This window comes from Mugil cephalus, chromosome 18 (genome assembly GCF_022458985.1).
Source record: "Mugil cephalus isolate CIBA_MC_2020 chromosome 18, CIBA_Mcephalus_1.1, whole genome shotgun sequence".
NCBI lineage: Eukaryota > Metazoa > Chordata > Actinopteri > Mugiliformes > Mugilidae > Mugil > Mugil cephalus.
Genome location: NC_061787.1, coordinates 10510265 through 10536434, shown reverse-complemented (window position 1 = coordinate 10536434; position 26170 = coordinate 10510265). Strand labels below are relative to the sequence as shown.

At 43.5% G+C, this 26170-nt stretch overlaps 1 protein-coding gene across 1 annotated transcript in view; it reads right to left on the bottom strand.

Annotated features, from left to right (window-relative positions):
• The window catches only part of LOC124995692 (protein disulfide-isomerase TMX3-like), a 39598-nt gene that overhangs the window by 8004 nt on the left and 5424 nt on the right, over positions 1-26170 (bottom strand). Inside the window, exons 6-15 of the mRNA XM_047568286.1 lie at positions 22116-22196; positions 21605-21704; positions 21297-21374; positions 21025-21091; positions 14486-14584; positions 10517-10574; positions 10245-10298; positions 7196-7252; positions 2960-3089; positions 1529-1597 (exon numbers count right to left, since the gene is read on the bottom strand). Coding sequence (XP_047424242.1) covers positions 1529-1597; positions 2960-3089; positions 7196-7252; positions 10245-10298; positions 10517-10574; positions 14486-14584; positions 21025-21091; positions 21297-21374; positions 21605-21704; positions 22116-22196 — 793 coding nt within the window. The remainder of the gene's footprint in view (positions 1-1528; positions 1598-2959; positions 3090-7195; positions 7253-10244; positions 10299-10516; positions 10575-14485; positions 14585-21024; positions 21092-21296; positions 21375-21604; positions 21705-22115; positions 22197-26170) is intronic.

Genomic DNA, 26170 nt, shown 5'->3' with positions numbered 1-26170 from the left:
CATACCTGAGTTTTCTGCGTTTAAGTTACACAAGTCTGAAAACCAGATGGCCACATCCATGAAAGCGTTTGCCTTGTCTGAATCCAACTTGGCAGAAATTTGGTGCGTTCAATATTTACATTTTTTTGAGTGCAGACTGAAATTAAAGTTTTAAAAAATTCTTGATATTAACTAATATTATTACAATGGTGTTAAACTAAATTTAAGCTATTTAAGTAACACAAATTGTAAGTCAAACAGATAACTTGAACCAACTCATGAGTTTTTTTTTACTAGAATTATTTACAGTGATGAACACGAGGCAAAAATTTATTAAAATATTGGAAAGTTCTACTTGTAGAAAAAAAAAATACAATATTAATCACAGTTTGCCACTATAGTGTTTCACACTGTTGTGGTTTTCCCCATTTTTAGCCGTTGTTAGCGTGACATGGACTTGTAGTCCCCATATAACACATAAAAAACTGAAATTACACTATAACAGCATTTCAACATATGTATGTCAAAACATACTGTCTATACAATACATTTAATGCAACAAAAACTAATCAGAAGTGCTAATAAACGGAATATTACAGGAGCTCCTAATTACTGTTTACACAAGGGGTGGCCATCTTGAAAACTCAACTCAGTGGTAGTGAGTATACTATGACTTAGGGGGGCAGTTCAGTTGAAAATTAGTACAAATGGTGCTTTCCAGTACAAATGGAAAGCACCATTAGCCTCCTCCTCTTCTTGATAACAAATAGCAGATGTTAACTTAGCCATTAGCTGCTGCAAACAACGAAAAAGTATTTTTTTCCGACCACAAAGGACTTTACTTGATTGTTGTGCTAAAGAGTTTCATGTGCTGCTCTTGACTGTCCACAAAAAAATAAATAAATCAATGACAACATAGTAAAGCAAGTGAAAAGTCAGATTCTTCCTCCAAGGAACTGGTGGAGAACAAAATAGAGACAAAAGTAGCCAATATTTAAGTTAAATCCGTCCACAACTGTTGTCACTTTGTTCTTGTGCAGCATTTTTTTGTTGACTGTTCCGTTTGCTATATTTAATGTCTGTTGGCTGCCTGCTCTCTGTGTCCTATTTAATTGCTTTTTTTGGTCACTGTTGTATTTTATTCTTGACTTGTGCTGCTGTAGCATTTGAATTTCACTAATGGAATCAACAAAGTATCATCTTCTCTTATCTTAAATCTGACATATGTAATATATTAATCTCAGGTTGCTACATGTTTGTAAATACAAACTGTAAACTAAATGCCACAAATAATAACTTCATTTGTAATAATTTTGTGCTTTGAGTTTCATGGGCTGCTCAGGCAAACCCTATTAATTAAAATGAAATACATCTGAAATGTGTTTTTTGAGATAAACCATTTGTAAAAAGGATTTTTTGGCACTTGGCAAATGAAAATGTTGTGTAGGATTTGTTTATATCATTTTGTATGAATTCTTTAGACACTGCGCTTGGGAAGCATTACAACTGTCTACGTGCGGCGCCTCGGAATGAGCCGTCACCTACTTACCATAATGGTGGACTTGGCATCAAAGGCCACGCGTTTGATCCTCTGAATGATGCCATCACCTCCGTATGCCTGCAGGAAGACACAATTTATTGGAGAGAGGGGAGCTACCCGGTCACATTTATATGAGTTTTGATATTCTCAACTTATATGCAGGGTTTCAAATCACTAATAAACAAAAACAATTATCAACATGTGAACAAACTCTTGCTCAGACAGTGCATACATACATGCGAAATAATCATCAGCATCAGGTGGCCTCTCATTTTCCCAGTGAATCCAGAACATTTGAAACGTTTTTTTAATTAACGTCTAAAAACTACCACGCACAAAATTATCAAATGTTCCAGTTTGTTCATTGGGCTCATTTATTAGCAAAACAGCTGGGTAGCCAATGAGTGATCTGTCCCGATGCTAATTTGTCAGGACGGCCAATTAGTGTGCTCTAACTAATCGGCGCCGCAGTGACCGAGCTGAAGGCTGGAATGAGGTGATCTCCGAGGAAGCAGCTGTTATACAGACTAAATTGGTCGAGGACGACGCAAGCAGTTTGCCTTCACAAACACTTTTTTTTTTTTCCTTAGCTGTAAAGGAGGAAACAGAGAAAGAGAAAACTCCTATGAACTATAACAGCATAACTATTTCATAAAAACCTGGCAGAGCGATGCCACGGCCTGCACACAATATCTTGTTATGGCTGGGTCATGCTCAAATCGAGGCAAAACCAAAATCCTCTGTACACAAAGCTTCTTGTGTATCCTTTTAAAAAAAAAAATGTTAAAAATCGGTATAGAAGAAAGAGAAATCATCTCCACACACCTCAAGAGCACATTACTGTTTGCACGTGAAGCACAAACCAGCCACCTCATACCAGACGTTACCAGCTCGATCTGAAGAGGCTGAAATTGTTCAGGATTCGGCTACAAGTGGACTGCAGAAACCTGGAAGTTTCTGTTGCTGTTTATTCGGTGGGAGGTGGTTTGTTTTTCCAAGCAAAAAATAGCCCAGAGCTCTGGGTGTTTGGCTTACGGTTTCATACATGTGGTGACTTCAGTGTAGTACAGGGAAGAAAAAAAACAAAAAAAGCATTTCTTTTCCAGATTGGTGTGTACACTTCGACACGGAGCCATGTAGCAATCCCGGGGTTTGGGTTAGCAGACGGAATTATTGGAGGTAATCTTTTTAAAAAACGAACAAAGAAATACAATCTAAACATGCGAGAAGGAGATTACAAAAATACCTCATCTGGCGAAAAAAATATTTCCTGGAGAGGGCTTAAAATGCGAGGCGACGTGCTTGATTAATGATGACTGCTGGTGTGATTACAATGGCGCAACACAAGAGGAAAGAGGAGGAAAGGGGCTACACTGAGCTGAATGCATAAACAGGAAGCAGGAGAGGGAGAACGGAGAGGGAAGAGGAGAAGATTTGGACCTGTGCAGAGCCGTTCAAAACACTGTTGATGAATTGGACCAGCTGCTCCATGGTCTCAGTCGGCTCGCTGGGCAGGAAGTACTGCTCGTTGGATGTGTTGAGGATTATAACGGAGGGCACTGTCACCTCGCTGAGGAAAAAAAACACAAAAAAAAAAACAGGAAACACAGCGTTTAATCTTCTTAACCTCAGCACCTTGGACTGCCATAATCAAAGAGCATCATTAGATGGGAGCAAATTAGAGACTCTTAAAGAACAAATTGCAACACACAGACTACAGCAGTGAGGTAAACAAACCCTTTGTACTCTGAGAAATCTAACTTTTCCCATGGGCTCTTTGGAAAAGAGAGGATTTTTATTTATTTTTTTTTCTGCGAGTAAAAAGGCGGTGCAGTATGGCCTATTTCAGAGTGGCATTTCTTCTATCTTTTATGCAAACAGTGCGCAACTCCGGGGCTTTATGGGTCTGTGTCGGTCACAGTTAAAGAGACCTTTACAAACTGTAGCTGACAAGCGAGTCACTGGGAGTTCAGAAGAAAGCAACTCTGCATCCATGCCGAGGCACATACAGTACACAGCCCATACAAAAAAGCCCAGTGGACTCAGATGCTTCGTTTTAATAGAAAAAAACAGAGACACACACACACCATAGGAACTCCTGATCCTGCTCATTTCAACAAATCAGCAGAGGAATTACAAAACTCAGGGAGATAAGGAATAAGGTCATATACACAGCCAATCCCTCTTCCACACGGCTCGCGCAACACCAAAGCCGGGCTCAGATAAGGTATCCTAGCGCTTAGACACACACACACACACGCGCGAACAGTCCATCACGGCGGTGCCACCTCACATCCCTGCGGTGTTACTCAGCCCCGGCAACAAATTGCGGGCGCACACACGCGTGCGTACACACATATCCATCACTGTCCCAATCCACAACCCAGCTGAGATCAGGAGTGCAAACACACACGCCTGTGCGGCAGAGACATCAACGTCTCGCTGCTCTGTCCAGCTGAGATCTGCAATCACATGAATACACACCACCGCTATGAATGGGCATTTCCATCATCCAGCCCACTCCAACAGATGGCACCCATTTAAAATAAATATGGATTAGCCTATTCGCTTCTGTGAGTGGGACTACCGGGGCGCAATTTTAAAGGGTCACACGCGCACACATTACAGTCACTTCATTTCCACTGCAAGCTAAATAAATAAATAAATGTCCGCCACATAATTAGAGCGTGTAATTTTCTTTTTAATCTGAAACCTACTACGCATGTAGGGTTGTTATTGTAGGAATAGTTTAACTATTTTAGGAAACTATTGAATGAGAACAAAAGCTATTATTCTGCATTCTATTGCAGTAATAAACGTTAGCATGCTAACCAGCTGGTGCCGTCACATACTGTAATTCTGCTTCCTGCCACAAGAAGTCAAGCTGTGTTCAATAGGAGCTTGTGATCTTGCGGTTACGACAAGTCATGTACACGAAATGTGTGTGGTGCAAGCGCACATCAAGATTGTGACAAGGCTAGGCAACGGTTAGCAATTTGAAGCCAATGGTATGTGCAGGTTAGCAAGCTAATAGTTGTTTAATTAAAAAAGATGAGACTGTTGGAGATGTCAATATCATACAAATATGAAGAGCAACCCTCGACCACAAAAATACCCAAACCCATTTAAATGTAGTGCTAATGTAAAGTCTAAGCTAAGATTTTGTTCTTAGCATAGCATGTTTAACAGCAACCCATCACCATCACCTAGATGATATGACAGCAGGAATGCAAAGAAAAACAATGGTAAGCTACAGTCAGGAGGCTCTTCGTGCAAGTTAGCATATGTTAGCATTAAGTTTAGAAGTTGGGGAACCAGCTAGCCTTGCTTTAAAGTAGGACTACAAACTCACTAAATTAAAACGGAATATCCAATCAATGTATCTTTAGTTTACATTTTTTTATTTTTTTTTTTTTTTAAAAACAACACATTAATTCCCTCTGTGGGGTATTAAAGTGAATACTGAGAATGTTCACCACTGATCCATGTTTTTATGATTTGTGGATAATGGCTCTCACTGTGGTTCACTGGAGTCCCAAAGCTTTAGAACCCTTTCCAGACTGATAGATCTCAACTACTTTCTTTCTCATTTGTTTCTGAATTTCTTTGGATCTCTCCATGACGTCTAGCTTTTGAGAATCTTCACTTTGTCAGGCAGGTCCTACTGAAGTGATTCCTTGATTGAGAACAGGTGTGGCAGTAATCAGGCCTGGGTGTAGCTGGAGACATTGAACTCAGGTGCGACAAACCACAGTTATGTTTTAACAAGGGGTGGAAAACCTTCATTTAAAAACTGAATTTTGTGTTTAAACTGTTTTGCTTTCGTCTTACATTTAAATTTGTTTGATGATCTGAAACACTGTGTGACAAACATAGAAAAACATAAGAAATGAGGAAAGTGGCTTTTTCACAACACTGTACGTGCTGAAACAATGTCATGGCGACCATACTAAGCTAAGCTGCTGTACGTTAGTGTGTCAAGTTGGTGCATCGGTGCGTGCTAATGAAATAAAGGCAATATCTTTACATCCTGACAAAAATAGGATACATAGGAAACACACTCTTTATTCATAGGTGGGACTCATTTGTAGCAGTTCATTAGCTACATTTTCTTTTTTCTTTGTTACCGAAAGCACTTCCTGAGATTTAATCACCGCGAAGACGACTTAATTAAAAACCTAACGGTAAACTGTGATAATCATTATCACAGTGTATCCAGGAAAAAAAATTCAGATGCCTGGCGAGAAGAAACCTGGATGGAGGTTGATTTAGATCGATCTACTGCTCTGATGTTAATATCAAACAAAAGGAAAAAAAATATATAAAAATAAGGAGTTTGCGGAGCCACCTTTAGTTAGCACTAACTGACCACTGGTTTGTTGTTATAAAGTCCTTTCCAACACTTGACTTTCTTCTTCCCACTCAAAGGCTTTTTCAGTCACCTCACATCTCTTTAGTTTTCTCACATCCCACAGCGCATCACATATAAGAGGTTTGTGATAATCCTACGTTTAAACAGAGGCAAAGGCGAAGCCCAGACTTCAAGCCGTGCTCATCTTGCATGTGTGTATCCCTGAGTGTGTTTATGTGCCTCTGGTGAAAGCTGGGGCAGCCTTATGCCAGACAGACTGCTGCCAGGACACAGTAATCGCTGCGATGACAGAAAGCGGGATAAAAAGCCATCAGATTTATTTCCATGGCCCTCCTAAGGGAAAGGATTAGTGGACATTGACAGGCCAGGATTTCATTCCTCAAAGGAGGGCAATTAATCCAGCACTACGGCAGCCAAGTGCAGCCCTGTAAAACCCTGCAAAATACATATTGTATGTGCTCATGAAAAATTAGGAAGGCTAATCACCTCTTTTATCCTTAAATAAAAACAGTCCCTGACTAATTTCAGCCTTGTACCGGTAGCCTGTCGCTTGAAATAAAGTCACATTTCAAATGCGACTTCTACTGTACTCACTGACACCCAAACTTAATTACACAGGAGACCATGTCTGCCATATTCTCTCTCATACAAAACACTAACATGGTCAATTTAAAATAACATCCTGCAGCGGTCTATTACAATAGCTCGCAGGCTCTCGCACGAAATTATACGGATGCACATAATTAGATGCTGTACGTTAGCAGATACAAAGCAGACAACTGTTACAGAGCCCCGCTGGCCTATAACACTAGTGGGCTTCTGTCTAATTAAAAGAGCGGGATGTCAGTTGTAGGGCCCGTCTCTGTGCAGGATACTCCAACAGTAAGTCTCAGACTGGGCACTACTGCGGCAGGGTCTCACTGCATCATTAGTGCCGCTCTACGGCAGGCCGTTAAAGCGCCACGACCACTATAGATTTAATCCATGCATAGCCTTAACTCCGAATTCCTTAGCACGCCCCGCCGTAGCCTGACAACTCGCAGGAATATTCGCCCGTGCATCTTTGTGCAGAGAGCGAGGGGGTTAAAGCCGACAGGAGAAAAGAAAAGAGTGCCCACATAATTGACTTCTCCACAAGAGAGCATCTTTAATGGCGGAGGCTGGCGTTACAAGTCAGTGCAGACCCGGGTAAGTAGCTGACGGAGGGTAACATAAGGCCGAGGAAGAGGAGGATGACGCGGGAAGAGAGAGAGAAAGAAAGAAAGAAAGGAAGAGAGAGAGAATCCTGGATATGAGACACTCACCCCATAATAAGGCTGTTGATGTAGTCATTCCCGTCCATATGGCCAAACTGGAAGTCTCTGAAGATAAAAGACAAAATGATTGGTGTGAGATGCGGAACATCCAAAAGAAAACGTGTAAAATAATTTTTTTTTACCTGTCTGAGCATAGCACAGAGTACTAACACAAACTGGGGCATAAACGCCAATGCACATCAACACACAAACATGAAACCGCATTGAGTGCAATCGCATGTTGTCGCTGCGGCAAAAAGGCGGCAATCGCTTCTGTCACGGCGGGAGAAAGACAATCCCCAAAGCGCCATGCCGTGCCGTCTCCCGTTTCTCCGCGTCTCTTCCGCCACAGAAAAGACTCAGGTGATTTATCTTAACGATAAGGCAGGGAGGAGGAATTCAATTTGTATCTCATTGTACTGCACTCTGTCTGAGCGGAGTGTATTGTGGCTGGGCTGGGAAAGGGGCCTGCACAAGTCCAGGAAAAGCTAGGGACTTCCACTGAATGACTGATTACCCTGGGCCTCTACATATATATTACATTCATATGAATCATAGCTACATCTAGGACGTTTGTCCCCCGGGTACCGAGCAATGTGCCCGAGCTTATATGAATGATATGATTATGAAGAGGCACAACTATATAATAAAGCCGCCGCATGCTATATGAAATCCGGATGATAATCTCGCTGACAACAGTGGGCAAGACTGGGAATAAAGCTCATCAAAAAAGTTACCTCGTAACGTCTGCTCTGTAAAAGTGCAGTACTACGAGATCAGAAAGAGTCTTTGAGATTCAATGGGGGAGCATGGGGGCACGACTCTGTGGCTCCAAAATATGTATGTTGGAATCTGATTTCCTTCCAATTTTAACCACTCGACGGCTTAAATATTTACAAGTCTGTCCGTCGTGTATGTCCGTCTTCAGCTTCTTGGCCGGACCGTCGAGCACGCTGGCCAAAAAGTGTGACTAACTTAGCAGGACTTTATTTCTCACGTCTCGAAGCGCTAATGGAGCGTCTCCCAAGGCCAACAAAAATTAATATTCAGAGGAAAGTGGTCCCCCACCCTCACCACCCCCAACCCTGTTAACTAAACTTCGCAATATAACCATAGCCAAACCACAGAATGTGTTTTATGATGGACACCAGCGGGTTTTCACTTCCCAGACATGCTTTCAAACACAATGCGGTTTTTGTGGATGGGGTTAAACAATGGGGTCTCCAGTTGGCCTCTTGTAACTACAGACCACTAACACGTGTGTTGCTTTTACCCTATTTTACTTAGTGGCCGCCATTCAGATCAGCATTTAGAAGACTGAATACTACTCCTGAGGGCACAAAAAAAATGTCATTATTCAACACTTGTCTGTTTTTGCATTAAACAGATATGATCAACACAATAAGAATTTATTTCTGGGCCACCAGGTGGATGAACGTCATACCAATATATTCACTCCCCTTTCGGTTTTGGTGCAGTTCCAGATGAAAACATCTGGTTCAACTGTACTTTCTCCAACTTTTCTGCATTTTTGTTGCTCGGCCAGGAGAATATAGTAGGTTTATGGGAGGTTTTTTCAGCTGAAAATAGTTGGATGGGAGCGCGGAGAGTGAGCCAGAAAACTGGAGTTATGGGCAATAAAACTAAACAATGAGCTAAAAATGCAAAAATGGAGTGGAACTGCAGAGGAAGGCATTTTCGCATTACACCTATGAAGCTATAATATATCCCGAAACTTCAGAAATGTTGCCCTAAAGCTGACTGCCTTTAAACTGCGGACCCAAAACTATTTATGGACTGAAATCCGGCAACTGGCACATGCGAGTAAGAGTCGACGGTGACTGGTTCAGAAATGTAATCGTTTTGCTCGCATTCCCCTCAAATGCCGGATGAGCTGAAATCGCCGAAATTCATCTCTGCACCAAATGGCACGAGCTCATACAGAAGTCGGCCGTGTGCTGCCTCCACCCACCAGTGGGGGCAGCACTCGAGTCTGCCACTTGTAATTACAAACACCGTTTAGGTGTGTCGGCACACGGCAGGCAGCTCTGATCTCGGAGGGGATCTCGAATTCAGAAGTCTTCAAAAACAGCACTGGGTAGTGTGGCAGACGGGAGTAGAACTGATGATAGGAATCTGTGTAATTCAATCACTCCTAATGGGAACGCCTGGAGAGGGAGAGACTCTTTGATCGCGGCGGTTTGAGATACACCTCTCTGTTTAAAAGCAGAAATCCGTCTGATGAGGCGTCTGACGCGGTCAATGACGGGGAGCAGTATGGAACCGGGGAGCAACCTAATGATGCAAATATTTTTTTTTTTTTTTTTTTTTTAATCCTCGTGGAAATCCTCCTCAAGTCTTCTACGAGCGATCAGATATAACAGTCGGCTAAGGAACGGCGACCTTAAGATTTTAATTCGTTCCACTTGAGCGGAGCAGATGTTTGCTTTAAAGTGGACACTCTGGCTAAAGATAACCAACCAAGTGCACTCTCTAAATCATCCTGTTGCACACGTACAACCTCTGATTGTACGAGCACTGGAGTGTCTGCGCTCTTGCATCATCCCCGTCTTTATCCCAAACTAAAATAAGAAGAATAATGCTCTGAAATTACACATTCATCGCTATTATTATTATTATTATTTTTTGCCTTGTTCAACTGGTTCCTCTGCAGGAAAAGAGCAGGAATAAATTCCCCATTCTCCAGTTGTTCTTGCACAATCGGAGCTGGAGAAAACAGAAAATTCTCCATTAATACAAGCCGAGCCGAGTTTATGACTGACAGCTGAGAAGAACACCTATATTTGGAAGTTGACATTTTGCATAATTACCTTTCTACTGAAACTCCTCGCGCACACACGCACGCACACACACACACACACACACACACACACACACAGAAAGAAAAAAAAACAAAAAAAAAAAACAGACATGCTCTGACAAAAGCATAAACTTGCTGGCGAATAGACAGGCAGCGTTCCCCAGTGAGGTCATCAGCCCAGAATAAATGTATAAATTGGATTTTCATCTCTGACCTCATCACGTATCCGTGCCTCACCTGTTAAAATGTTCCCTGTATTCCTTCGACACCCTCTGAATCAAGGTCTTTAATCTAAAAAAGCAAATGACAAGAGAGCGAAACACCGCATGAGTTGCAACCATTTTTTTTTTCTTTTCTTTTTTCTCTTTAGCCGACGGCTGCAATTTGTGGGAAGATCCGAACAATAACAGCAAGCCTTATCTTTATTTGGGCTTAAGCGTTTGCGTTGTGCAGAGTGTGGGAGCAATTCATAAAGAGCTGTGCTATTTCCTTTCAGCGCGCTTTTGTACCTGCCACTCTCCTCCGTGGGGTCCTTCTCATCGATGACTGCAATCGCTACCAGTTTCCCTGAGGTAGCAGACAAGGGTTACGAATTAGACAAAGAAAAAGGCAAAAAAAAAAAAAAAAAAAAAAAGGAATAGGAGGTTTTGGAGGAGATGCATTAACTCTCAGTGGGGGGAGGAGAGAAAGGAAAGGCAAACATTAAGCTAACTTGGGCTTTTCTCCTTGGTTAAAGAGGAAACAAGAGGTCACTTTCTGGTAGAGTAACAGCTATTTCAGTGGCATTCGAAACCCAAAACCCACAACATGACAAATAGGTCTACTTAAAAACGCTGTTACACAACTTAAAAGGTCTGTTATTCAGGCTCATACGGTTTGAGTCTAGAAACTCTTTAGTGGACGGAGGAGAGTGCCAGCCTGCCCCCTGCTGGTCACTCCTTATTTAGGAGGGTTATGTAAAGAGAGTGGACGGCCTGGCCGCAGAGGGAGTTTACATGAGCTTAATGTACGAGTGCTTGCACAATATTCAACCCGCAACAGAAAATAAATTAAAAATAAATAAATTGTTTTTAATTTGGTGGGGGGATAAAGACTGTAAATCCTGGTTAAATTAGTTGATGTATAGTTTGGTTCATGGTTTCCTCGTCAGAATTCCATCTGTGGAAATGCGAACAATTAACTCCTCTGTGCATGTACACGTACATCTGGAGTAATCGGCATGGCAACATCAGCCGGGAAGAGTGGAGGGATTTGCTAAAGTAAAGTAACGTAATGTAACCTCCTGTTTATTTATTTAATCCCTTCATAAGTACAACATTTGTGTTAAATCCCCTTAGTGTTCCTGTGTGTGGTAATATTGTAGTTATAAATGGTGGTAACCGCCTGACAAGAAAAAACCCTGGGGCGTCATTACAAATTGGAGTTATACGCGTTAATTAAATCATAAGAAAATTGTCACAGGTGCCTCACTTTCCACGAAAGGTGACGGCAAAAGTTCCCGAGCGCCATTACGGATGCAGGTGCAAGCATTAAAGCCTTTTTACGAGGGATTCTTAACATAATTCAAGTCTGCAGATGTAAAAGGTGCTGAATGGATTTTGGTTCAGGTGATTTGCAGCTCCCTTCCAGAGTGTCTGTATGATAAACTAGACAGAGACTGGAGGGTTTTTTTTTTTCCTCGCAACTTGCTCATCACTGACCCACAAAGCCTGAGATTAATTAAACATCAATACATTATTAATCTCAACCAGAAACATTTTCTTGCAGCCTCGCCATCCATCGGTATGACTGCTAATTCAATTTATTAATTCAATGCTTTGCGCGTCTCTTTATCGCTGTCTTTTTAGGACCTGACAGTCTTTCTCCGATGCATCTCAGCCAAATCTCATTAAGAGATCTTCACCCACTTCCCGGCCTGCTCCCCCTCCTCCAGTTAAGGTGTTATTTCTGAACCCACACATGAACTGTAACTACAAGTGGCGCCGACGTCTGCGGCTCCATCGTCCAAACCGAGGCGACGACTCTTTTAACGGCTAAACAAACGTCCAGATAATGACATTAATGTGTCCGTTTCAGAATGAGGACTTTGCTTCGCGGTATAAAGGAAGGAGTTTATTGCTCACTAGCCTCGAAATGTCGTTCAAGTCCTTCAAGCTTCATAACTTTCTAGTGAAAGCACAAAGAAAGACGTTACAGCTGTTGTGAAGTGATGAGCGATAATGCATCTGACTTTATTAGAGATCCCTCCGAGAACTCGTGTCACATTTCAGCGTCTTCACAGGCTGAGACCGGGACCATTTTCTGATCCGCTGATTTGGGGACCGTGTTGTTTATTACTTATTGACTAGTCCTCTCTCTAAATTCATGCAACAAGCTTGACATTTATGAATCAATTTTTAAGAATGCCTCATAAAACCGGCCGTGTGATGTATAACACTCGAGTTGGCGTTATAAAATGTGCAGATGGTGACCCGGAGGTCAAGCCAGAACACATGCATTATGGAATAATACGCTCATAGTCTGCCACCCTGCCAACCAGACCTGGCTCCCTGTTCCATACTTCCAGTATATCTCTCTCGTAAACTTTGAAAGATATACCGTGTAGCTCTTGTGGTTGTCAGACATTTTGTCCAAGCTTCCTCTGAAACGTTCCTGCGCGCCTTAGTTTCGTCAAATTAACTCGACGCGTCACGAGTGGATCTGGATAACGGCTTCGGAGCCTTGAATGACTTCGGTCACACTGGTTTTTAAATGTGAGCACCAAGTTTCGCATCGCTGTGACTTACGGCGTGCGGGGATGTGAGATTTTGGAGCGTGAAATGTCATCCCACCAGCTCCACCGAGCCCGAACGCACCGAATGTGACACTCGGTTGAAAAGCCCGCAGAGACAAGGCTGCTGGATTTTATGCCGTTTTCACAGATACTCATCAATCTTAACTATGTAGTCTTTAATCCGCCGCGCACTGATTATCCAATTAAGATCCTATGGAGACCGTTTTATATATGCATCAACTCTTTAATACAAAGCAGCGAGTCTGGTTACAGACGCAGCAACAAATATAAGCAACAGCCAGCCGCCGTCGAGCATCACTGACCTCACTAAAATCCACATGAAAGGAGGCAAATACTGTATCTAATATTAGAAAGGATGCCTTTCTCTGCTCAGAGCATCCATTTATTGGTGTTTAAGAGGCAGTTTGTATTTCACTGCGGCTTAAGTTTCCATTTCAAGGAATAGAGTTTGTACATTAGAGCAAGTAGAGCAACATGGGCTCTGTCTGGGTGAAGGAGACGCTCTTTAGAGGAGATTTAAATGTTTTTGTGGATTTTACGACATGGTGTGAATACAGTATGTATTTAAAGAAATGGTTGGAAGTTGACTTTGGCGTCATGGTCAATTGAAAAGAACAGCTAAAAAGTCCCCTGGAAGAAAAAACAAACAAAAAACAAAAACAGTTCCTCAAATGACCACTTGAGGCTGGATCCGAAAATGAGTTAATCCCATAGACGGCCGTGTTAAAATCTCACTAAATAAACAAGCACAGGTTTTACTGGTTACTCGGATTGGACACTGCTTATTTTCCATGAGCCATCTTACTTTTTGAGAGCCAGACCTGAGCACCACATTCAGTTCTTTCCTTGTTTTTCATGATCACAATGAAAACATATTATCCTTGGATCCTTCAATGTTATTTATTCGTTTAGATTATATTAAGTCTTAAATTTGTACGTAATTAAGGAAAGTTCCCACCACCGATTCACCTCTTTGCCTACTTTTGAATAAGCTGAGAGCCAGGCAAGACCAAAACGCTAAACCAAAGATATATCTAGCAAAAGCACTTAACATACACTAATCAGGCGTAACATTAAGACCACCTTGCTGATATTGTGTAGGTCTCCTTTGTGCCTCCACAACAGTTGTGACATGAATGGACAAGCGCCTTCTGTGGGTGTCCTGTGGTGTTTGGCAATAGTGTGTTGTTAGTGGGGGCCTTTGAGTCCTATGGGTTGAAGGGAGGGGCCTTGTTCCAGTTCATCCCACAGATACTTGATCAGTTTGAGATCTGGTGAATCTGGAGGCCAAATCAAGACCTTGTGTTGTTCTTCATGGGTTTTTTGCATTGTTTCTAAACTATTTTTGTGTGTGTATCTGCGTCATCCTGCTGTGGGTGGCTGCCACCATTAAAGAGCGTCATTGCTATGGGGTGACGCTCCCTGATCTGGTCTGGTCTGGTCTGGTCTGGTCTGGTTGGGTGTTACATGTCTAAGAAACATCCAACTGAATGCCAGGACACCAAGATGATCAATGTGTTCACTTCACCTGTCACCTGGTTTTAATGTTGTGGCTGCTCAGTGTACTTACCAACCAAAAACCTTCCCAGACCAATCTTGTTAACTTCTACTATTTGATATGGAACCAGGAACCAGGAAGCGTATTGACAAACAGAACCCAACATTTTAGAAAAGTAAAAGCTACCTGTTTCTCCCAGCTCATACAGCGTGAAGCCGTCAATCTGCAGGTATCCCTGGAAGCGTTCCTTGTTCACCCACGACGACAAGCCACCGTCCTCGTACTCTGCAACGCGGAGAGGCACAGTCACTCAGAGGCCGACGCACGGAGCAGCTTATCGACATTCAGCGAGCAGCCGATCTATATTAAAAGCAAGTGTATTGATGCCCGGGTTGTAAGGAGATGGCAGTGTTTACCACCTGCGCGCTCTCCAGGGAATAAAAGAGCGGGACACAAGCCGAGCATTCATAGACACAGGTCAGCTCAACAATGATCAGAAACTGTTGTGGCAGAGGGCTGCTCCTGGCTTAAGCAGTCAGGGAGGCTGTTTTGGATCAGAATGCTACTCCGGTCAGTGACTCAGAGCGAGCAGATGCAAACAATCAAAAGCTGTTAAGACATAAATGGGAGAACATTTTGTTCAGACAGGACTGTCCGCGAGCGCGCTTCCAGATTCATTTGCTGTGTATCAGAAAAGCCGGCTGTAGGGAACATTAAAAAAAATATGTATATATCAAATTATCTTCCACAATGAATGTTTGTGACCTGACCTCATTTTCACAGCTATTACGCATTTCTGTCTAAAAAACTGAATAAATAAATTAAAAAATACATTTGGTTTGTAAATGATTATCCAAATATACAAGCATTCATTTTCAAGAAGTGGTGTAGCAGCTTTTTTTTTTTTTTTTTTTACATGTTTGGAACAAATGCATAATTCAACAGATGCATCAGGACGGAAGAAGAAGGAAAAAAAAAATAACAGTAACAAATAAATAAAAAAATAAAGGGAAATAAAGGACGCCGCCTCGGATGCGGAGCTACGTGTTGTTGCTTTCCCTAACATCTGGAAGCGGAGAAAGTCCCTGGAGGGCGTGAATGGAGAGAGTGTGGCGCATCTACTCAAACAACAAGAGTTTGCTCCAGCTGAGAGAGGCTACAGGATGCTCATAATTGATGTCAAACGTAGCCGGGACCTCATTATGACATGTTAATAAGTTATCATGACCTTTCCGCTGCCATTACAGTAATTACAAGAACGCTGATGACTTTTAAAACGATTCTTATGCTGGTGCGCCCCAAAGGAGCTGGGAGCATAATACCGAACATGACAAGCTAAAACCAGGAACACGCGTTTAAAACCCCAAGGTCGTAGCTTACAGTAGTATTACAATTTATTTCACGGTGCCGTGAAGGCAGAAGAGCCTTGTTGTCTGAACTGCTGAGTCAGTCGATCTGGTAGACATTCCAGAGACTTCTTTCCACAGATGTTCTGCCTTTATAGGCAGCACGCAGCTGCAAGGCTTTTTTTTTTTTTTTTTTCCCCTCCCCTCACAAGCGAGAGAGAAAAACGGAGGCCCCATACTGGGATCGTACAGATTGATGAACCTCCACGCCGGCTGAACCTGCTTCACCTTGAGACAAATTAGAGCTGCTCTCTGCCTGGGCGCCAGCCTCACAATCTCCATACCGCCCTGCAGGAGCCTGACAGCCCAGAGTTCACGCGGCGGGAGACGGGGGAGAGAAAGATGAGGGGCAGGAGGGGGAATAAAAACAGACAGTGGGTGGAGTGAGGATGATCTAGTGTCAAGACTTCGGGGCGCAGCGAGGAGGCGGCTTTGACACATTTCAGGGATGAAGGTTAATGTCGCAGAAGACCTCTAAGACAATGCAGATGGAAGGAGAAAGGAGAGGGAGGGATGCAGTGGAGGGGGAGAGGTGTGGGTGTTATCATCAGATAACTCAAACAAGTGAGGCTGAGAAGGTGACAGGGGAAAAGATCAATGTAATTAAACGTGATAGAAAGCTCAGCGTAGTGACGTCTTCCTTTCTTTCTATAAATAGGGAATCGTTGAGCTTAACAACGAAGACGCTCTGGCTAGCTGTAGTGGGGAACGGGAGCTAAGTAGGATTCAGTGATGGAACTGGATACCCGGGGAGGAAGATTAAAGCGTTGTTCAAAATATGAGTCTGGGGAGGCATTTTTAGCCCCAGTTCTGACTCAGATAGCTCATCGACTACAGGATTGATTTCAATGAGATTTCAACATTCATGATCCCAAATAGATGAACGCCGCAAACAATAATCTGGCTTTTCCTCTGACGCCACACTGAGGCACCTGTGCTTAGCCGCTTATTTACATTTAAATGAGCCCGTTACACGAGCAAAAGGCTCTCTGTCGTAACCAAAGTTAGAGCATTGTCATGTAACTTTGGAGGAGTTGGACAGAGGCCACTGTCGGTGACAAGTTTTGAATACAGTGAAATAGTCATGAAGCCATAAAATAAACAGACTGGCCTAGAAATGTCTGTAACACAGCAGCATCTGACATTTGGACCAAGGCTACTCGTCATACCATAGCAGTACAGCTGCTAAAGAAAGAAGCGCCTGGGTGTATTGAACTGATTAAATTGGTGTATTTCATTACTTGAGGATTCAACAAACAAGGACACTATTATACAATATGTTTGGAATATATGGTCACTATTTTTTTTTATCAAACTTGTGTTCAGTTCATCATCTGCGAGATTACTTTGCATTACTTTGCCCAGAGACTGGGAACTCTTGGAGGTTCCATCATGGGGACTAGGTTCCACCTTTCCTGCAAGCATACGTCAGTGGACTAATGATAATGAGTCGGGAGTATAATAATGATAAAGATGAAGAATAAGACGAAGAACCTTTTGGTCCCTTGAAAGAAGTTCAAGGGAAGTTCTTGGTCATCTGGAAACATAGCTTTTTTTTGCATGTCATAACCAAGCCCAGACTCTGGCACTGAAACGCCAAAGTTTGTTGTCGTATGGTTGCTTCGTCCACATGGAACCGGTGTTCCAGGAGCCCGTACACGCCACCCTGGCGTTTCCATGTGTACAGCCTATATGGATCTTTCTTGAATTGCGCCTCCTCCTTAAGTTGTGTATGCGCTAACCGCACCACTAACAACAACAACTATGGCGGGCTACAGTATATCATCGTGTGTGTGCGCTGAATCTCATGGTGTGGTCTCATCAACCTGCCCAGTCTTCATGGCCTGCAGTTATCCACTCCTACTTGAATCCGAGTGTGATCCCTCATATAACTGTCATGTGACACGTTGGGCTATATTTGGTGTGTTTGGACACGCCTTCTCATTTAATTCAATGAGAAGGCGTCTCCAAGCTTTTGACGGGTAGTGTATATGTGACAGATGTATGTTTATCTCATTCCTCCTATCCTCTCTCTTCTCTTTTGATGGGTGCCTCCATATGAGCTGGGATCTGCTCAAGGTTTCGTCCCTTAAAAGGGAGTATTTCCTTGCTTTATGTCAAACGTTATAGACGCTATAAAAATAAAACTGAATTGATTAAAGGGCAGGAGCTAGCTGTCAACAGCCAAAGTATCACCTCCCCCGCTCCACTCGCACTCCACTATTCCCATTTATGAATTAGCAGAATAAGGAACTACCAAGACGCTGACGATCGGTATCACCCCTCACTGAGCTCATTACCTGCAGATGGTTCAACCGTCGTCATCTAAAGAAATGGTCTACACCTTCTCTCCGTCTGCCCTAGATTTTTGTCAGTGTGGACGTACCGCTGAAAAAAAAAATCTTCAAAACTTTTGCCCAGTTATTAAGTTTCTCCTCCGCATGTACTCGCGTGCAGTAACACAGTGGCATCATTACGTTATCACCTGTTAAAGTGTGACCTCCTCTCGTCATCGCATTCACAAACTGTTAATCAGGCCGTCACTTAAACACTTCCAATAACACCTATGCAAAGGAGCTCGGCCTCGCAGTCGGCAGTGTTACGCTTCCATACAAGGAGCGGCAAGGTCAAGCCATGAACCACTGAAGCAGATGAACAGAAGGAGTGCGGCTCCGAGTATTAAGTGGTGGGCATTAAACACACGTTTGAAGACCATCACGTTGGTGAGTGAAGCAGCTACAAATAGCGTTCTGTGTACACTCACATATATTCCAATTATACTTTCTGTTTTCTCGCAGCACAAGCGCGCCAGCCCCGTAGCTGCACACACGCGATGATCAAAAACCACTTGGCGCTTGAAGCACAATAACACTGCAGACCTGTACGCCAGTACGAGGCAGAGGATTTGACTAATTAAATATGTATGAGCCTCGGCGCTGTACTATATTTTAACGGAGCTCTTCAAAAGGGATGCCGCTGTTTGTGGCGTGCGCTGCAGCAATCAAAGACAAAATAACAATATGTCAAATATCATTTTACACAAAGTGAGAGGTTGTGTTTGGACAGTATGGTTCTGCTCAGTGGGACTCGTTCTTTGAAAACGCAGACCTGAACAAAGGGAGCAGCAATTGTACTTTCGATCTATAATCTCACAAAGAAAAACAAATACCAGTGGGTGCACGGCGAAGCTTGTTTGCATATTCTGGTAACTTCCAGCCTCTAAAGCAAGTAGATAAACACAACATAGCTTTAGTTATACAGTTACATCCAAACACTTGATTAAAGTCATAGGCCGCTATGTAACAGAGTCACTCTGTATCTATTCAAATTGTCCTCTGAAGTTTAGCCAAATAGCATGTGATAAAAACGTTTCTGACTGAACGCCATGCAAACTGAACACCGCATACGGCGCCTTAGATGCATTTAGTCTCCAGCATCAACTCTGATGATTTTCAGGGAGATCAGTCTTCTGAGAAACAGCACGGGAGAGGCACAGTGCTCAGGACCATAGGTGGTAAAAAAACAGAAGTAGCACCAGGAACGATCAGGAACAATCATTTTCTTGATGCACAGTGGAGAAATGTCTTCATTGCACCGTTGTAGGTAAGTGCTTGATCCTTAATAGACCCATTCATGGAGTACGTCATTGCGAGGTGACAACGTTAGCTGGAGGCAAAACAGAGGGAAGCTTGAAGCAAACACTGTCACTGTTAACCGGTAAAATGACGCTGTATTTTTGGGGGCTAAAACCGAAACAGCAAAAATACTAACTTGACGTTTTACCGTATACCAGTCACTAAAAAAACTTGATAAACTTGATATCTGGTGAGATTAATATGTAATGCATCATCAGTTTCAGCCTGGATAATGTTATGGGTTAGACTAAATTGTGACTGAAATTACATTAAGTTAATCATTATTTGGAGGACTCTTGTTACAGGTTCATGCTAATGCTAACCGCTAGTCTAGCTAACGCAACATTAGTTGTATGTTTCAGGGGTGTCAGGGGTGAAAAGGCTTCAATTGATAAAGACAGACCAGACTTCGTCCTCTCTGTGTCCTCCTTTGGCCAAATCCTTCATCCAGTGAGTGAGAGTGTAGGGGTCGGTGAATACAGTTCAATCAGTCAGAGTCAACTTTTTAAAATAACACTCACGGTCTCGGGGAGCGAGTGTAATAGTATATTTTCTAAAATATGCATTTGCCTCATCCATTCTTGCCAAAACAGTCCATTGCTAACCGGTGTTTACAGGCTACAGTGTTTCCGATGTTTTGCCTCCAATTATGCCACGCCCCTCAAAATAAGTCATATTGTTTACAATCTGTGAAAGGGTCTACAGGCATCAGTCTTTTTTTTTTTTTTTTCTCTTTAGGGCATCTCAGATAATAAGTGTTTTTTTTCTCCTATAGTTTCTGGAGGACTGAAAAAGCAAAGGAAAGAAAGGACACAACCATGTAATTTTGCCAAGCGTCCCCCACCTTCCCAGTCCTTGACAGGTTTAATAGACCCGTCTCCATGGCAATGCTAGATATCCACCGCATCCTCTGTATCAGGGTCCAGGAGGACTCTGAGGAGAGTGGGTTTTTCGTCATCAACGTGTACTGTGGTGAGCCTCTCCTGCTACGATTCTGGCGCAGGAAGCCCGTCTTCCGTAATGGTCAGGTGGAGCTGACGGACGTGAACCCGCTGACCGTGGCCGAGATGGATTTTGTCCTCCGAGTGATAAACCGCGCGCCCGACCTCCCCAACAGCCACTACTGGGGCCCGTTTGTGCTGTCGCTGTGCCTTGATGCGCTCCCTTTCCGCTTCCGCCTCCCAGCTCAAGCCATAAGCGGCAGCGAAATACAAAAAATGATGGAGGAATGTGGAGAGCTCACGTTGCTGCGATGAGAAGCTTCAAATTTATCATGTCAAATATTATTTGTTTTGCAAAGACTCGAAGTTTACTTCAACCTTTGGCTTGGTGTGACTGTATATACAGTACTGGCTCCGCACTGGTTTCTTTGGCTGAAGCTGCGGTCTCTCACACCCACTCGGGCCAGTACGTCCACCCTGGCCTGCTATGTGCGTACGCCCAGAGGCAAACCACGACAACATCACTGGCCTCACCACACACACAATAGTGGGCAGAGCTCTGGGTGCTTTATGATGGGCCAGGCACACCATAAGTGAGTGTGGTGAGGGAGATGAAAGAACAGTGGCAGGAACTGGAAAACTACAGGCGCACAGCTCCGGTTACACGGATTATACAAGAGGAGAGAAGGAGGAGGGAAGCAGTGGCACCGCGTTATCCCAGTTTACGTACACAAAACACTCACCATCGTAAGTGAAGTAGCCTCCGTCCTTAAAGACTACAACTGCAGGAAGCTCTGGCAAGGACACCGACTGTTTAAAACAAAGAAAACACACAAAGAAAAAGTTCCATAACTCTTTACTCATCTATGTCTTTCTTTACATACTAGAAAGATATTAGCAGGAAAATAAATATGCTGAACATAACAATGAATATGAAACTTGTGCATCTTTTTGAAATCCATTACATAGTAGGGTTTCAAAGGACAAACACGAACACGCATATTTAAATCCTCACCTCTGGCAAGACTTCCTCCGAACCCGAGAAGAAGTAAGTGTAGACAATAAGCTCAGAGGCTACATCGTTGTACTTCTCCTGCAAAGGCAAAAGAGGCTTTCAGCATTTCAGTTAAAGTCAGACTTTAACAATTGTCAAGTTCGAGTCATTATGTGGCACTACACACCACTTCTTTTGCTGTTAAAATGCAAATGTAGCCATATAGTGCTTCTAGCTTTCAGTCAATGCTTTCAGGATTGTGGCCGCTCTGTAAATGATGGGAATAAAAAGCTTGCTTCGTGTCTTGGTGAAACAAAAAAGGTTCTTACTTTGAGGGGAGACTCCCCGCCGACGTACACAAAAAGCACGTCGTGCCGTTTCATCATGTGATCAAACATCTGCCTGCTGGGAAGCGCCCGCACGGCCGGTCTGGAGGAGCGAAACCCACAGAGATCAGTTAATGTTGATGAGCATTCAAATTACAACTCACGGAGCGCGTGTATAAAAGCTTTATTCCTGTGCTGGTGGCACCACCCAGTGGGGATTCCAAAAAATAAAATAAAAATTGCAGCTCTCGACTCCCGACTCAGAGCCAAGCTTTTGATCAACCCCTCTGTCACGGATCTAGCTTGATTTCCCTCAAGGAGGAGGAAAATGTGCCCGGCTCAGTTGATACAGTGGCTTGAAGTGGCGCATCAGAGGCAGAAATCCATTGAGCTATGAAACAAATATGCCTGCCATTGATAAGCCGGCTTGGACGGCTTTCATTAGTGCAGCACGTCTTCCTGCGAAATAAGGGTATGCTTCATGTCTGGGTGTCGTTTGAAGCCCGAGACTTACCCCGCCACCCTGTTGGCAAACTCCACAATATCATCTTTTGTCCTTGGTCCCTTGTAGTTGTAGGCGAGATCACCCTTTAATCTGAGAAGAGACGCACAAAACAGAAAAACGAGAGTGAATGGCTGATGATTGCATTGTGAAACCATTCATTGTTTCAGAATGACACTGATTAAATATTTATGGGGAATTAATTGGTGACATTCATGCTTACATTCTCTTAAAAAACTCATTCATTAAAAGAGAAAGGGATATTAGAGGACAGGCAAAGCACGGACTAAACCGTTTGATTAGTCAACCGCAGACAAACAATTCCCTGGCACAGCTGCTTCCTCCCATTTTCTACATTTCACGGTGACTTTATTGGTTTAGCTTTCTGAAACAGCCTGAATTCTTCGCCGATCTTGTGCCACGCTGACAAAAACACGTCGCTGCAGATGTGTCGTCTGCACATTCGTTTCTGCCGCACTCCTTTGCGAGCGCATCCCAGGGGTGCTCGGCCGGACTGAGGATCCGGTTCACTTGTTGACACGTTCCTGGACCCAGCTTGGGATGAAGTGTGCGTCTGCAAAATGCCGCCTTAACCTGCTGGCGGCAGCCGCGAAGGGATGCGCGCGGTCGGCACCAATACTCATCACGGCTGTGGCATTTAAACGATGCCCAGTTGGTATTAAGAGCTTTAACGTGTGCCAGGAAGAACCATTTCCCACACCACTTCCCCGCCTCCTGCAGCCCGAAGCACTGACAGGCTCCACGGATTTATGCTTTGCCACAATTTGAACCCTGCCATCTGCATCTCTTTGTTACAATCAAGTGGTATCAATCCAGGCTACATTTTCCCTGTATTGTTCTGGTGAGCTGAAGCCTGCTTTGGTTTGGCCCTTGGACGCGAAGCTTTAACATGCACTCATCTGCAAGGCACGCCTTTTTATTTGAGTTGCTGTCGCCTCCTTGACAGCTTCAACCAGACTACCAATTCTCCTGTGCATAACAGGGACTTCCAATCACCTGACGTCCTGATGTGTTTCGGTTTCGCACCGTTCTCTGGAAACGCTAGAGACGGTTGTCGGAAGAATCCCGGGAGTTTAGCTGTCAGACCGGCCCATCTGGCGCTAAAAATTATTCCAGGGCTGAGTCACTTCAGCTGTGCATCTTCCCCATTATGATGTTTGATCCGAACAACCCCTGAACGTTGTGTCTACACACTTTAATTTGTGGTCGTGTTGGCAGACTGACATCAAAGAACCACCAGCAATGAAAGCCGACTGTGTCGCCGCCATCGTCTGGACACACAAAGAGTAGCGCAAACAACCAGCTGGCATCTATGATCTGCTTCTGCATGAAAGGAAACAACTTATAGGTGGAGGTGGTCTGGATTCACCGTCAATACGTGGAAACCAGAAGATCAACCAGCTTCCTATGGAGAGCTACAAACTGTGTGACTATTCAGAATCATTGTTGAGTGTTTCAGACTGAAGGAGGTGGGGACATGGTGTGGAGAATGTATTTTCCTGGCGCACATTAAAGCCCTTAATACCAACTGGGCATTGTTCAAATGTCACAGCCGAGATGAGTGCTGGTGCCGACCATGTGCATCTCTTCGCGGCTGCTGCCAGCAGGTTAAAAGCTCACGTCATCCCAAGCCGGTTCCAACAAAGTGACAACAACTGAACCGGCCTCTCGGTCCAACAGAGCGCCTCTGGGATGTGGTCGCAAAGGAGAGCAGCCGAACGAATGTGCTGCCAACAAATCTGCCGCAACATATTTTGTCAGCGTGACAAACAAGAGGGAAAAGCACTTTTTTTTTTTAGAAGGCTAAACCAATAAGTTGACCGTGAAATGTGGAAAAATGCATAGAAGGGGCTCCTTTTGATTGGTTGAACAAAGCTGATGAACTGTGCGTTCGCAATTGACAAATCAAACTGATTAGTCTGTACTTTGCCTCTCCTGTAATATTCTTTTCTGTTTAAGAGAATTTAACCTTGAGATGCCACAGAATTCATTTAATTTTATTTCACGTAACTATTTAATCTGTGTCGTCCGGATGAAGATGAAAAACGAGAAAAGCCTTCTGTGTGCCCTTTGAATCCGATCGGTTTGTTTGCTTTTCGTTTCTTTTAATTCTCCTCTTGTGAACCGCTTCACTAAGCTGATCAGCCAATCAGAGCGATTCCTGCGAGCGACTCGTCCCACCGCCGCTTCAATATGCTGAATCGGCCGAAAAGCTGCTCACAGGAGTCAGACGGAAAAACCAGGGTCACGGACGCTGCCCGAACGCCGGCCAAGAGCTGAAAAATAAACACTGGCAGCAGACCTACCAAAGCCCACTGCAAACAGCACTTGTCTTCAGGACATTTACAGTCTGCGCCTGACATCCGAGCATAACAACGATAACCTGTGTTTTACAAAACGCTTTGGTGAAACCGCAGCTATCACGAAAAGCTCATTCACCCCAAAGGTCAACTTAATTTAAATCATCGCACCTCCAGTGGAGAAAAAAAAAAAAACTAATGACTTTTCCTAATAGAGTTCCAGCCAGGCAAACTGCTCCAGTCGAGCTGCTACAACACACAGAATGCATTAAGGATTACTAAGGTTGCATCAGCCCACAGGGCTTAATGAACTCAGGAGGAAAGAGAACTCTAAATCAAGTCTCTTTCTGTCACCGAGGGAGGGATCCTGTGTTCTTCGATGGATGTTTCATCACTTGCTTGGTTTAATGTTATGAACCCTGCCGCGATCCTGTGGCAGTTTCCCAAATGGGCTTGATGAAACTAAATGGGGAGCCCATTATGACAGTGCGCAGACAAATGATTCGGTTTCAGATAAACGGGAGGAAGCTCCGCTACGTCGGATGTTCGATTCATCTGATGTCAACACGAGCTCTGCTGTTAAGCAGCTGGTGTCTACCTAAATTCATTAATTTTACATTAAAAAAAAACACCACATCAAGAACTGATTTGCCATTTGTAACGCGGAGACGGCCGAGACAGGGATCACGCAGAGTATTTGTCGTGCCCGGCGATCACGAGATTAGCTCAAGCGATTTTGTGTCTATGAAATTCATGCAAATGGCCAAGACGCAAAAGTAAATTGGAACGGCTAAACTTGATTTCCACACAATTTATCCCCCAAGAAATGTTTAATCAACAGCGTTCAGGAGAGTCAAACATAATCAAATTTAAAGTCCAAAACGTGTGAGCGGAGCTGATCATTAGTTATGCCTCGAGGACAAAGCAACAACACCTTATTCCCTCCTGAATAAGTTATCTAAGGACATCTCCACAGGGCAGGTCACAAGAGAGAAACAGTGGAGGAAAAGGATTCTGATAATGAACACAAATGTAATCATTACATAAGATTATAAAGGAGGGTGCAAAGTATATGTATATACAGTGGGGGAAATAAGTATTTGATCCCCTGCTGAATTTGTAAGTTTGCCCACTTCCATAGAAATGATCAGACTCTGGTTTTATGGTTGTTTACTGGTTATGGGTATAGACAGAATATCAATCGAAAATGCATAAAAAACACACAATCTAAAAGTTATAAATTGTTATGTATTTTATTAAGGGAAATAAGTATTTGATCCCCAACAATTCACTTAGAATTCAGGCTCCTACAGATTGGCTGGTGCGCATGTGGCACACAGCTGTGCTCAGTCAACTAATTACCAATACTCCTGATCTTAACTCGTCATGTATATAAAGCACACCTGCTCTAAGAATCAGTTTCTTACATTCCAACTTCTACAGCACCATGGGCAAGACCAAAGAGCTGTCAAAAGATGTCAGGGACAAGATTGTAGACCTGCACAAGGCTGGTATAGGTTACAAAACCATCAGCAAAAGGCTTGGTGAGAAGGTGACAACTATTGGTGCCATTATTCGCAAGTGGAAGACCCATAAAAGGACCATCAACTGTCCTCGGTCTGGAGCTCCCCGCAAAAATCTCGCCTCATGGAGTGAGGATGATGATGAGAAAGGTGAGGGAGCAGCCTAAAACAACACGGCAGGAGCTTGTTAATGATCTGGAAGCAGTTGGGACCTCCGTCACCA